This window comes from Symphalangus syndactylus, chromosome 21, assembly GCF_028878055.3.
Source record: "Symphalangus syndactylus isolate Jambi chromosome 21, NHGRI_mSymSyn1-v2.1_pri, whole genome shotgun sequence".
Classification (NCBI taxonomy): Eukaryota; Metazoa; Chordata; class Mammalia; order Primates; family Hylobatidae; genus Symphalangus; species Symphalangus syndactylus.
Window position 1 is genome coordinate 29,452,300 of NC_072443.2, and position 15,260 is coordinate 29,467,559.

Consider the following 15,260-nt stretch of genomic DNA (forward strand, 5'->3'; position numbering starts at 1 on the left):
CAGATTGCTTAACTCATCCACACTTTCAAATTGCTGATCTCTTTGCAAAATTTGCAGTGCATTATGTAGTTCAGCTTCAACTACGTGATTTTGTTTACATGATTAGTGCTGAAAAACACCCCAACTAGTCAATAAGTAACATGTTTACATGTATTAGTCATGTTTAACATGTAGTAGTCAGTTCCCACACTAATAAAGACATACCTGAGACTGGGTATTCATAAAGGAAAGAGTTTTAATTGACACACAGTCCAGCATGGCTGAAGAGGCCTCAGGAAACTTACTATCATGGCATAAGGGGAAGCAAACACGTCCTCTGATACATGGCGGCAACAAAGAGAAGTGCCCAGCCAAAGCGGGAAAAGCCCCTTATAAAACCATCAGACCTCCTGAGACTTACTCACTATCACGAGAACAGCATGAGGGTAACTGCCCCTGTGATTCAATTACCTCCCACTGGGTCCCTCTCACAACATGTGGGGATTACATGAACCACATTTCAAGATGAGATTTGGGTGGAGAACAGCCAAATCATGTCAACATGTACTTGTCTTTCTGGGTGATACCTCCTGCAATATGTGATAATAGTAGGAGGTCAAAGTCACATACTCATTTTAAATTCTCTTTCTTGCCCACAGGATTGCTTAGATCTTCCCTAATTGTTTTTAGGTCTATTGTTAATATCTAACGCATGAGGAGGGACTAATTGATACGATCATAATTCTAGTGCTTGTCAATTGTTGACTGACTCAGGGAAAGTCATGTTCTCTGATTTATAAATTCTATGTGCAAAGAGAAGTTATCAAGTGTAATGGACCTACTTTACAAGAATTTTAAGAAATGCAACTTTGAAAATCAAACAGAAAACGTTCCCAAACCCAAAGTGCTATATAAATATTTAATTATGTTAGCACTGATTAAAATGCCCAGTAGAGATATATTACTCTTGTTTTAGACCATCTATCCTCCCTTTTTTTGCAAGAAATTCCAGATAGACATTAAGCATCACTCTTGATTAAACATTTATACAAATAAGTGCCTTGGTACTGCTGTTTTTGATTCATGTCTAAATAGCCTAGGGCCTAGGCACTTGTGGTTAAGTTTAATTTTCTGCAAGGATACTTTGCATCTTACATTGGAATGGTTCTTTAGGGAAACGTACAGCTCCTTTTGAGAGTAGTTTCAGGACAGTCACCGATGTCCTAAGGAAGTTGCTGCCAGACTTTTTATTTCATGTCGCTGATATTTACTTCATAAACAAGCTAACAAAGGAGGTTTGGATAGTTTACTGAGGGGGAAGCAATGCTTGCAGTGAAGGGAGAACCGGGTGAGATTGGGCCCTGCACTGCTAAGGGACAGAGGAGAGGGTCTCTGCTCAAAAGACTGGGAGGGGTTAGGCAGAATTTGCATCTCCAGGGGTAAGCCCTCTGAGTTTGCCAGGCAGGAAGTATTTCCAGAGAAATAAAATGCATCTATCCATCCCACAACATCTCCCTAGATAAGGACCGTCTAATGATGGCTATCTGACTATAAATACTTTTTGTTAAGCTAAGGAAACCACTAAAGTTCACTTGAAATGAAATGTCTGTGTTTTTTTTAGTAATTTACTAAACACCTTGAACCTGGTGGGCTGCCAACATGGTATGTTCAGATTTTTTCTGTAATAACTTCTTTTGACTATTAATTATCTTTCCTTGTTTAATCACCTGCATTCTAATTCAGTCTAGCCTCTCCACTGTCTCCCAGTGTTGGGCAGCCCTTAACCTCAGGGACTAGGAGCAGAGAAGGGGCAAGATGTACCCTTTTTTTACTACTCCTCTTCATTCTTACATTTCTGCTTCTTTGGGATTGGGGTAGGGGAAGAAGAGTTAAGGGAAGGAGTAAAATTCTTTTTACAAGTGCTATTGCAGGGCATGTTTGATTTTGTATTTTGCCCATGTAGTAAGTTCTCAAATGTGGACTTTGTTGCCAAGCTCAAGTGGGAGGCCACTCGGTTAGTGTCTGACACATCAGATACATCAGATATCCACTGGCTTCATTTCCTTGTGCCTGGTCCAGCAGTGTATACCCCAAAGTCTCTTGCTGCTTGGGTTACTGTGGCTGGCAGGTGGCCTTCTTGGGTCCTGCCAAGGCAACTCCAGCTCAGCTGCCTTGACAGGGCTCTGTCTGTCCCAGGGGCGTATGATGTATCCTTGTTCTCCCAATGGTGGGGATGCTTATCACCTGATTCACTGTTGACTCCTCTCTAGTTTTGTTCTGCTCTGCTCTAGTAACCACAGATGGCAGATCAGAAAGTCCACTGTGTGGACTCTAATAGAATAAAATGCCAGTTCCCTAATATCTATAATTGGTGTTCTCTGGGAGCTATCATTAGTTGGATTGGGAGAGGTGGACCAAACCCAGAACATTTTCACTCATCACTCACTTTTCCCAGGTAACCCTCCAGTCCATCCTCTTTTGCTTATGATGACTCTTAGGACACAGGAATGGAAGTTCTGCCACCAGCCTTTTAATGAGTCCCACAGAGGTTTCCGGGGCGGGCTTTTAGGAGAGGAGAACGTCTTCTCAAAGCACTGAAGTGATGATGAGCGGCATCTCGCCTTTGCTTAAGTAACAATATTTTATCATGTGTGCTCTTCCTATTTGAAAAGCTTTAACTCTGAATTTCTTTCTTAATACCAACAACAAATCCTTGCTCCTTTTAGGCTTACAAGACTACTTAGTCTTATGGGTTGTCAAACTTTCTATTAGAAACATAATTCCCAACTTTCCTTCCACAGTCCTAAAAGGGGCAGGGTTGTCGAAAGCATTAAATGCTTTGACACTAAGCTCCTTACACATAGTAAGGGTTCAATAATTAGTTCTCAAGCACTTATCATACAGACGTAATTCTAGTACAATGTGGTACATTGTACACACATTTTTGTATTGGAATTACTTGCTTATGTGTATCTTCCATTTCATGGTATGTGCTTCCAGGAAGTAACTGTTATTACTATGCACGGAACTTTGCATGTAACAATTAGTTTCACAATATTCTGCCATGATTCTTGATATAAAAGCAATTATTAATATTGTTATCTCTGTTGTTCTCTCCCCACTATATACTGATCAGTGAAAAAATTATTTAAGAAATGAGGAATTTGAAGACCAGATGGTACTGTTGATCAGGAATTATAAGTATATATTATAGTACATCATCCTGAAGACTTTCAGCATTTCCAAGATATGATATTTCTTACTTGGAACCTTGATACACCTTTGACATTCAGATCTATGACATAGGAGCAATTTTATCTATTATCTATCTTAAAATTATGATTTTGGTATTTAATAACTAAATTACCTAGGATGGGTACACCTTGCACACCTTGTTCAATTAGACATGAAGAAGAAAAATTACAACATAGAAATCCTCTAAAATTTTTGTGTTCATTTGAAAAATAAAGTACCAACTCTGCATTTAGTTAACGTTCATTTTATAAAATACTTTAAAAGAACAGATAAAGTACTTGAGGTTACATAATAACCAGAATTGAAAAGGAATGAATAAAATATAAATTAATTGAACATATGACTATTTTGCCACATTACACAAGTTTTAAAAAGGCATTTTAAAAAACAATAAAATAGTAATTGGGGAAAAAACTCTTCACTCTATTGGTGTCTTTGTCTGGAAAACTTTCCCAGAATCACTAAAATTCCAGGTCAACAGGTAGTACCTGAATTATTCAAATACACTGTAATTTGCTTCCAAATCTGTTAGCTGAAGAGAGAAACTAAAATTTTATCCAAGTTAATTCAGTGCAAATCAAAGCTTCAGGTTGAAAATCTGAGAGAAAAAATAACGTTCGAACTGTAGGAAATGCTTCTGGAACTGAAGAATTAAAAAATCACATTATGAAGAAATCTTTGCAAGTGTTCTTGGTATATGAAATGCTGAGTTAACAAATGGGACCCTTTTAAGTTGCAGTGAGGGCTCTATTATGAAGATATTTGTGATGTGGGCAAAAGAGAAACGGAGAAGGAAGAGCTGAAGGTCGTATTTGTGGAAGGAAATTCAAGTTAAGCAAAAACTGCTTTTATTCAATTCTAGAAAAATTTGGTGAGGATATATCATACATTAGGGGAAAAAACAGATTATGGAGATAAATTTACTGGAATATAATTGAGGATAAGTCCTTCTACCTCCAGAACATGTTTGGGTTGGGTGAAAAGGGTTGATATTGGCCACATATCAATAAATTAATTTGTCTTAATTTTATGAATTATATGAAATGCTGCCTTAAAAAAAGTATTTGTTACCAAATCTTGACAAATGGAAGGAATGTTTAAGTTTCTGGATCACAGTGAAACAAAGTCTGGATCACTTCCAAACATCAACAAGCAGTCGCTTTTACAATAAAAAAAAAAATTTAATTATTTTCTCAAAAAAAAAATTTTTAGGTTTAATTTCATAGGTGATAGATAGCAATGGGTCTTTCTTGACAGTGTTTAATAGAAAGTTTTCCTCTTTTCATTCCATTCTGTATGAATTTTTGATTCATTCTTTTTAAATGACAATACTAATGGTTGCTATTGAGTACAAGATGCAGAGATTTTGCTGGAGGCTGGTAAATTTTCTCTGCAAAATAGATATCCCTCCACTCCCCCTAGATTTCAGGTCCAGGTTTGCTGTATCATCACCAGTCCTTCTTTTTTAATTCTCACTGGAAATTTTCAAATATTATTTATAAACTGAATGAGAATGTGCTATGTTCTCTAACATTCTTATTTTACATCATTCTCTAATCTATTAGGAATGTTATAACAATGTTATCACAATGAAGTGGCAACTTTTGGCCTTTAGACTGTACCTATCATCAGCAATCATAAAAAGGCCAAAATAAACAGTGCTATTCCAAGGTGACATCTGAAACTGTTAAAACAAGTGAAAAATCATAATGACAAAACAGGGGTTCATAAAGCAAAAGAAAATTTGCCAATGCAATTTTAAAAGTGTAAGAAACTTCACTCATATACCTACTCATGGGAAGAACATCTAAGGCAAACGAAAAATTCCCCTCCAGGGACATAACCAGCTCAGAACCATCTGAAAAAATTCATACAAAAGCAGAAATTACCCAAGGCCTGTGAGTCCTCATCTCATACCATGAAAGTCAGACTGTCAAAAAAAAGGGCACATGTCACTTTGCAAAGGAATGTATTAACTCCTCTCCCAGGGTCAACTTAGTCTACGTGACGTGTCTTTTGTATAACATTAATTTTCACCAGATCTACTAGATGTTCAGTCATGTCCTTTCAGGTCCTGAAGGCAGGCTCACTCTCTGATCCATCTTTGTATATCGTGGTGCATGTGAAGTGAAAAGAGGAGACACAGAAATATGCACAAACCCAGAATTAGTCCGTATTTAGAAAACTTTCTGTGGGTTCAAGCATTTACACAGAGATGATTTTATCTCATTTCTCCATTAATTTCTCATTTGAAATGAAAACCAGCTAATTCCAAATTCTAAAGCTCTGGGGGAAACCTTCCAGGCTTTGTCTATCAGACAGACTTTGTCATAAAAAATACAGAAAAACAAAAATAAAACATTACGCTGGAATCAGCTTTCGAGAGTTTGCGCTTTAAAAACACAGTGCCTAACAGCACCAAGCACATCATAGATGCTCAATAAATATTTGTAGATTTATTAAGAGTAATAACATGGTGTCTAAAGAACCAACCACCATTTTGTAAAAAAGGCAAAACTATATTAATTTCTTTCACCTGATTTGATAAAGCAGTGTGGAGCAATGAATGAGAGAATCTGTAAATTAAATATGAACTCTAATTTGATTGCAGAGAGGAAATTACTGAGAACTTTGCAAAAAACATTGCCACAGTAGCCTTGACACTTAACAGTGCAACAAAGAGTTAATGTTTCCACTGCAATATGAACTGGTTCCCACAGCTCTTAGGAGCTAGAGTGTAATCACTTAAATGGGAAATGAACTCTAATTCCACTTCAGAAAAGGTATGTTATGTCCATAATTTTATCTGAAAATTATTAATTTATTTCAGGGAGATGGCCCTCTCATTCAGCATCCCTCAAAGTAATGCAGGCATAAGTATCAGGGGACCTTGTTATTTAACTTCAGTACAGCATTGTCTTATACAAGTGTTATCTCTTCCACATCTATAGTAGCTGCTTTCTAATATTGTAGATTTTTATAGTTGTGACACCCCTGGGATGACAAACATGAGAATATGGAGAATTAAAGGTTACAAAACTTAAACTAAAAAGGGAAGCTCCTCTATGTTATGCGAAAACCCCTTATAAAAGGCAGTTTATTGACAAATAAATGCTTTATACATTCAGGTTTTACCCATCTCTCAATAGTGATGGTTTCCAAAGAAGAAACTCAGTAGTGAAGAACACATACTTTTTTTTTTTTTTTTTGCATTAGTTTGATCAGTTGAAAATCAGAACCTTTAAAGCATCTTGTGAATGGGAGAAATGGAACTGGACCTGGGCAAGGCATGGGGATGGCAGAGACCCAAATGAATAAACGATTTAGCCGTTGATGTGGACAGCAAGAGAGTTGGTGGGAAATGTTACAGCAGACCTGACCACGCTACAAAGGGTCTGTGAAGAACACAGTACAGGTATCAAAACACCAAAACAAAACTAAACTAAAAACAAGAACAAACTGCAACTTTGTCAAATTGTAAACAAGGAAAAGCATTTCACAGGTTCAAAGTTCAAGGGAAGTAAACGTCTTTAAATTATTTTTGTGAGTTCAACCCTGATTTAAAAATACGGCTAGCAAAAAAAAGGAAGCCACAGCTGTCGACATCCTGAGCAAGCATCGGTCTCCTTTGAGAAGCTGCACTCCCAAGCCTCTTCTCAAGCTGCTACATGAGGAGGAGACACCTCTCTCTTGAATTCCATCTCAGTTCTCTTTATTTCCACACTCTTGGAATATGTCGATTGCTTTCCATTTTGGTGTCTACAGTTCTGGCTGCTATAGATTTAGACGTGGGGATACTGGAGGAGGGAAGGCAAATTCTCGGAGGATGCTCCGGGCAACTTCGACATTATTCTGGGCTATCTCTAAGGCTCTCTTCACCTCTTCAAAGGCATAACCCTCTCCCATGAGTTTTGCAATTTTTGCATCGACATTTTCCAATGCTGCCTCAGGCCCATGGGGTTTTCTGTGGTGAATTTCTGGTGCAGTCCTGCGGGGTCGTGGTTTAGGGGGTCTGGCTGGTGCCTGTGAACCATCTGTGTAGATTTTTAAAGAGATACTATTTAAACAGTGAAATAAAAATGAAGGCAAGATAACATAACAGCATTATCTCATTTCCTATGGAAATATTATTTCTTGTTTTCTTTACAAATAAACTTTTTTTCAATTTTTCCATACTATTTTGGGATAGGTAGTATTATCCTCGTTTTGAACAACAGAAAATTAAGGTACGGTGTGTTGGTAGTTCCACTGAGAAATTTACACATTTCCTTCTCTATTCCACGTTTTATTCTTCAAGCCACATGTGGTCAAAGAGATAAAGAAAAAATAATTAAAATAACTACCTAAAAGGGGAAGGCTTTCACTTTGTTTAGCAATACAGTTCACAATCTACTACAGCACAGGCTCTGGTTGATGGTTCTCCAGAAGAACAATCTTGGGAGGTTTCTATGAGAGGCAACTATGTTCACAAGCTCACAAATATCCACGGCAGAACGTCCCCACAGGTCTTGAGTTCCATACACGTCACAGCAGAACTGCTCTAAAACAGATGCTTTGTAGCATCTTCCTAGCTGATTTTTCAAGTTAATAATCTGTGCCTTACTGATGCTAAGAGAAAAAAAACAAAATAGTAGATGCTTTGACTCTACTGTTAGTCAATAGGTTGAACGGAAGGAAACTTGGTGCTTTGCTCAAATACTTTATACAGATTGCAATGTAGGAAGTTTTGCTCAAGAAAAAGCAAACCTAGAAGAAATATTAGGAGTAGAGAATTGGGTTCTAGATTAGTCCCTTGGTGATAATACAGCCTCCAATTTAAACCAATGACATTGGCACCCATGAATGGAGAGTAACCTTAAGAAAAAAGAAAAGGCCCCAGGTTATGGGCTAGCTAACTTGACAGGGCACTTTCATCATGTATTTCCTGGTTATGTATAGCACTTTATCTCAAAAGCCTAGACAAAAAATACACACACACACACACACACACACACACACACTATACGTATACATGAGATGGAGTTTCACTCTTGTTGCCCAGGCTGGAGTGCAATGGCGCAGTCTTGGCTCACTGCAACCTCCACCTTCGGAGTTCAAGCAATTCTACTGCCTCAGCTTCCCAAGTAGCTGGGATTACAGGCGTGCGCCACCATGCCTGGCTAATTTTTTTTTTTTTTCAGTGGAGACAGGGTTTCACCATGTTCATCAGGCTGGTCTTCAACTCCTGACCTCAAGTGATCCACCCACCTTGGCCTCCCAAAGTGCTGGGATTACAGGAGTGAGCCACCGCACCTGGCCCATATATACGTTTTAAAATGTCAACTTTATGTCACGAAATACATTTACGGATTTAAGACTATCTAGACAACAATATTTAATACCTTTCTCCTAGACCATTGACAAATGCCAAACAATAAATTCAAGGACACAGTTAAGTGAATGGTGATGTGAGGTTAAAAGCCAAATGTCTCAGGCTTAATGTTCCCATCTTGTCTCCCCACTCCTGCTGCCTCAGCAACTTTCCCAACGGCTTCAGGAGATACTGTAAGCTGATATTTTCAATAATAATAAACTTAAATAGTAAAAGCTAATCTAATGTAGTATTCAATATTTTTCCTTTCTAAATCAAAAGATGTATGATATTTCTCCAGGAGAAGGTAACTTGTAAAAACATCATCCTATATACAATTCTAGCAATATCAATATAACATACATAAAACAAAGCCTCTAGAATAAAAGCATTTGTTTCCACATCAAATAGGATGTCTTCTTTTTTTTTTTTTTTTGTTAAATGAGATGAAGTCTCATTATGTTGACCAGGCTGGTCTCGAACTCCTGTCCTCAGGGAATCCTTCCATCTTGGCCTCCCAAAGTGCTAAAATTACAGGCGTGAGCCACCACGCCCGGCCATGATGACAGTCTTATTTTAAGTTATTCCTTTTTTGTAACAAAATGTCCAGTTTTAAAAAATATTATAGCTGTAGACAATGTATACTAAAGTATGCCCATATATAAGAAAATACAATTTTTGGTTCTTGCTAATATCTGTACTGTTTCTTGCATCTGTAATTAAACATCTCAAACTATTATCGTGTGCTAAATTGCATTTCTTAGTATGTTTTGTAGTTCCATTTATTTTCCTATTTATTATTTTCATTATGTCATACAGGAATGGACAATAAATTATGTTTTGCTTTTAATCATTTTCAAAACTATTAGAAATTATTGAAAGCTTTCCTTTAATTAATTACCAAAAAATTCATACATTTAAATCATGTCTGTTCGGAAACACTTTTAGATGAGAAAAGTACCTAGACTTTGATACAAAAGTACCTAGACTTAGAAAACAATTAACTTGTTTTCTACGGGTAATTTTCTAAGAGATTTTTAATATTGTTATTTTGTCTGTCCAGGATACTGAGATGTGCATATGAATGCCAGGCATGTTTGAAAAGAACAGCTGTGTATACAAGTGGGATGAATACTATGACAGCCAAGAATGCCTCTAATAAATGGTATAACTGGTAATTAAATCTTAAATCTCAGTTTGGCTGCTAAGATCTTGGGCTAAGCAATTTACTTTCACAATTCCTATTCTCCAAATCTACTTTTATATATCTGTGTTTAGAGGATTATTTACCCCTTTTCAACCAGGTAGTATGAGAATTAATGTAATATACAGTATATGGACTGAGGAGACCATTAAAAAGAAAGAACAATGAATTAATATTTATAATGATAAGTATACTCAAATGCTATAGACCAGCAATTACTATAACAGGAATGCCAGAGAAGTGTGAAAGAAGAAAGAACACAAAATTTGTTGTGAGTATCCGATTCTACAGAAAGCCTTCTAGCAGAATATTAAAAAGCAAGATCTGGTGCAACCTGAACTACTAGCGGAAGCTGTTAAAAAGTGGGGAGGAGGAGATCATTTCCACGCTGACCATTAGAGCAAATTGCTTAGAACCGATTACTCTTTCTGTCTCTTCCCAAAGCTCAGACGCAGCCTTCACTTTCTCCACTTTTCTTTTTCACAGTACCTAAAAGTGGATTACACCACCAGGTCCTCATTTACTTTAGCACTTTCGAATGTGTAGGGTAGTGGAAGGAAGCAATGAAATGAAGATGAAACTATCTTCTGGTCACCAAAGATTATTATATTGCAGTTTGGGAGCACACTGAAATAACTATAAATTTTATCAACCCTATGGAATTTCTGTACCTGAATATACATCATCCTTAAAAATAGTTATTTTGGAAAAGCATGTGTTTGTTCTAGTGCTACCATCCATGTTCATGGTATTTTTGAACTCTTACGAGTAACTGCAGCAGTATCAAAATAAGTACAAGAATGTGAGCCACAGAATATAAGTAGTACATCTTCTGGGTTACCAGTTTTATTAAAAGATATAAGGTCATTAATATTTTAAAGCACTGAAATAAATACAGATACACTAAGGAGTAAAACAAAGTTTGCACAAATTTTTGAGATAAAATAGAAACAATGTCTTGCACTAAAAAACTAAATATTGTCCTCTTTTACCTAATGTCCCAGTCCTTGTGTTGTTCACTGTCAACTCTTCTTTGAGAAAGAAAGATTTGAGAAGCCCTGGTTTAGGAGTAAATTTTGATTCAGCTTTCCTTTTCTGAGCATATAAAAGAACAGAGTGATGTGGCAGACCGCCACTGCTACTACTTGAGACCATCAGTACTACAGTTACTATAATACTGTTACCACTTGAGACCGTCACTATGAGAGTTACTACTGTTACTACCTGAGACCATCATCACGAGAGTTACTACCTGAGACCTTCGCTATCACAGTTACTGCTGTTACTACCTGAGACCGTCATTACAACAGTTACTACTGTTACTACCTGAGACCATCGTTACAAGACTGAACTAAGGGAAGAACCTAGAAATGGTAACAAAAAACAAAAGAAACTGTTTTACGGAAAGGGTCTGGGGAAGAAGTGAGCAAAGGCAGCAGCCCTGAGCTTCTATAGCCCGTTGTATTTATTGGGTAGAAAGAGCAGGGATGAGGAAGTAATGATTGGTCAGCTGCTTGATTGATCACAGGTTCACATTATTGTTAACAGGCTTCAGATGTGCCTAATCACAAGAAACACTTGTGCCTGGGTCGTGACTGCCCTCAGCATTCCTTCTGGGCAGCAGACGCAGTTTGTCAGTTTGCCAACATTCTGCTTTTATGAGAACAGTTTGCTGTTCACTCATATAGCCTCCAGTGGTATACTGAGTTGATCACGACCCTCATTCTTTCAGCCTCCAACAGAGTGACAAACAGAACATTCCTGGATGGCATGGGAATTAGCATAACATGGTTGGAATAATACCTAGAATGATTACTCTAGGTCATACATTCTAGGCGGGGGCAATCACTGGTTCTTATGGGATGAAAGAAAACAATTTTAGATGGTAAAATGGTTTGTGGCCTTCCAAAGAGCCATAGTACATAGAGATATATCTCTATCTCTGTGTCTACTAAGCACATCTGTAGTTTAAACTTTCATTATTGCTGGGGACAGAAAGCTTATTCGGAAAAAAAAAGTGTCCAAAAGGCCCATAGGCAGACCATATTTTTTTTTAAGTGAGATACACTGCTGTGTATCTACACAACCTCCATTTAAAGAACTGAGGATATTTCATTTCAATGGCTGTCAATTATTTTGCCACAAAAAGCCTTTATTACTCCCCTCATCATCTAAAGATTGGGTTGGGTGTTCTTTTTCTATATTTTGAAAGACGTGTCTAATAAGCAAATGCTATTGTAGTGATGAATACATTTTCCCATTTTCTATTATACTGGATCATGTTCAACAATAAATATAACACTGAGCTTCTGTATATCTAGGTAACAGCAAAGGGATTTAATGTGAAAGTTTTCTTGTATATTAAGTTGGGGTTTCTGTTAGACTTTCAAAATGTTAAAAATAGTATTTGATAGCACATAAAAATAATGGACTATCATACAATAATTTAAAATGACATTTATTTTTTAAAATAATGTGGTAAAATACTTACAATACTCCTAAATGGAACTGAGATAGAATTGACATATTGAGTATGATCTTAAGATCATAAGTGAAAATGTGCATAGACAAAACATCAAAAGGTTGCACTTGAAAATGGCAATAATGTTCCTTATTGAAGATAGGGTTTTAAGTGATTGCTTTTTCTTATTGTTTTCTCTGTAATTTCCTTTTATTTTCCAATGTGTGTATAGTATGTGCATAATTAGAAAAAACACCACCACCAACAAAATAGTCTCAGATCTCCTCTGATAGTCTTAAAGGCCTCAGCTGCGCAAGTACCTAAGACTGAGAACGAGAGATCGATTTTGCTCATGTGAAAAATATAGGAAGTACATAGTGAGTGGCTTTCCTAAGGTCATGTGAAAAATAATCAGAATCTAGATTTTGAAATTTCTAGTACAGTTTTACTATTTCTAAAACCCTTCATTATTTTGTCATCACTACTATTCCATCACTATTACCATGATTTTACCACTGAACATCTCCAAACTCAGTCTGGAGATGTGAGATGCATGTGTGCATTTTTTTCTAACTTAATTCTGGTATGATGATGGGATAACAACATAAACTTTATTAACAAATTTTTAAAAAACTGAAACTGATGTAAATTCTATCAGGCTTATACTTTCTGCAGTACCTTGAGTTAGTTACTAACCTTTGCTATGTCTTTCTTCCTTCTATAAATTGACATTAATAATATCTATTTCAGGCCAGGCGCAGTGGCTCACGCCTGTAATCCTAGCACTTTGAGAGGCTGAGGCAGGTGGATCACCTGAGGTCAGGAATTCAAGACCAGCCTGACCAATATGGTGAAACCCTGTCTATACTAAAAACTGCCTATAGTCCCAGCTACTTGGGAGGCTGAGACAGGGGAATTGCTTGAACCCAGAACGTGGAGATTGCAGTGAGACAAGATTGCACCACTGCACTCCAGCCTGGGTGACACAGCAAGACTCTGTCCCCCAAAAAAAATATATATATAAAATATATAATATATAATATATATATATACACACACATATATATATTTCAGAGTGGTTAGGAGAAATAAAATTATATCTATTTCTATATTACACAGTAAAAATAAATTTATATTTATATTGATAATATACCATATTATATAATCATATATTTGTATAACAATATTAAATATATAAATGTATAAACAGATAATATAAAATATACATTATTAAATAAAATAACATGAATATTTATATTTTATTGCATAACTATACAAATACAATTATATATAATATTAACTTACTTATATAAAATTCATATATCTGTATCTGGCCGGGTGCGGTGGCTCATGCCTATAATCCCAGCACTTTGGGAGGCCGAGGTGGGCGGATCACAAGCTCAAGAGTTTGAGATCAGCCTGGCCAATATGGTGAAACCCCGTCTCTACTAAAAATGCAAAAACTAGCTGGGCGTTGTGGTGGGCACCTGTAGTCCCAACTACTCAGGAGGCTGAGGCAGGAGAACTGGTTAAACCCAGGAGGCAGAGGTTGCAGTGAGCCAAGATCGTGCCACTGCACTCCAGCCTGGGCAACAGAGTGAGACTCGTCTCAAAAAAAAAAAAAAAATTATATATCTGTCTCTAAAATACTTAGCAAAGCATCAGGACTATAGTAAATGCTTAACAAGCTTAACACATTTTAATTAGATAAAATAATATTGTATATATTATCTGAAACATACTTTCTAAATTTACTTAGTAAACCAGTGACAATTCTTGGGACAGACATCAAAACTCTTAGACTACTGACCTTCTCAACTATAACAATAACAGAATTAGAAAAAAATATAAATACATTTAATTGATCAAGGAATAAAAGAAATCTGAAACACATTATAATTAACTTTGTTATACTACTAGAAGTTGGATCAATTAATTCTGGGACTCATTTTTATGCCATAAGGTTGAATTACTACTGCTATAGAAATACTGCCAGCCATGCACAGTGGCTCATGCCTGTAATCTCAGCACTTTAGGAGGCTGAGGCAGGCAGATCACAAGGTCAGGAGCTCGAGACCCTCCTGGCCAACATGGTGAAACCCCATCTCTACAAAAAATACAAAAATTAGCCAGGCATGATGGTGGGTGCCTGTAATCCCAGCTACTCAGGAAGCTGAGGCATGAGAACTGCTTGAACCTGGGAGGCGGAAATTGCTCTGAGCTGAGATCACGCCACTGCACTCCAGCCTGGGGGACAGAGCAAGACTCCGTCTCAAAAAAAAAGAAATACTGCCTATAGAAGGACATGATTTAATAAACTAAATTACAAATAAAAAAATCTTCACATATACTGTTTTAAATATATCCAGAAAATGGTTATTTAATATTAGATTTGTAAGGAAAACAACTCTAGGTTCTCTGGCTTTCAAACTGAAGCTGTCCGTAAGCCTCAGTATTTCACATAGCTAAACTGTGGGAAACTCAACATTGCCATTTCCTTTGCTGAAACACAAAATCTTAAAGACACATAATCTACCTTAAAATTCCAACCCTTGTGTGAAGTGAAGCCATGATTTCCAATTGAGATCTTAACAGATAAACTATTGAATATTTGGTCCTAATATAAAATGTATTCAACATTCCATCAATTCTCCTTTAAGCTAGTAAACTAAGAGTAGTATTGAAACTAATTCTTTTTGTAATGAGATCTCCTTTATTTTATAATGAGATTGGCTTATTTGGCAATAAGGTCTTTTAATGGTTTCAAACGCATTTGAGTTGTGCTAAAATCAAGCATTGTTTTCAAGTGTTACCTTGAACTTCCTTCTAAATACTAACAGTATGAAAAATTGCGGTGGCTCACGCCTGTAATCCCAGCACTTTGGGAGGCCGAGACGGGCGGATCACAAGGTCAGGAGATCGAGACCATCCTGGCTAACACGGTGAAACCCCGTCTCTACTAAAAATACAAAAAATTAGCCGGGCGCAGTGGCAGGCGCCCGTAGTCCCAG

The 15,260-nt window shown here is 36.8% G+C and overlaps 1 protein-coding gene across 17 annotated transcripts in view; it reads right to left on the bottom strand.

Moving 5' to 3' along the window:
- The window catches only part of CBLB (Cbl proto-oncogene B), a 268,224-nt gene that overhangs the window by 48,717 nt on the left and 204,247 nt on the right, over window positions 1-15,260 (bottom strand). For 15 of the 17 annotated variants that reach the window (XM_055260467.2, XM_063630592.1, XM_055260462.2 and 12 more), the window contains one exon: window positions 3,463-7,268. The exons of the other annotated variants lie outside the window; for them this stretch is intronic. In XM_055260467.2, the coding sequence (XP_055116442.1) occupies window positions 7,009-7,268 (260 nt within the window). In that variant the 3' untranslated portion in view covers window positions 3,463-7,008. Of the gene's footprint in view, window positions 1-3,462; window positions 7,269-15,260 lie in introns of those variants that run through there. 17 annotated transcript variants of the gene reach the window in all.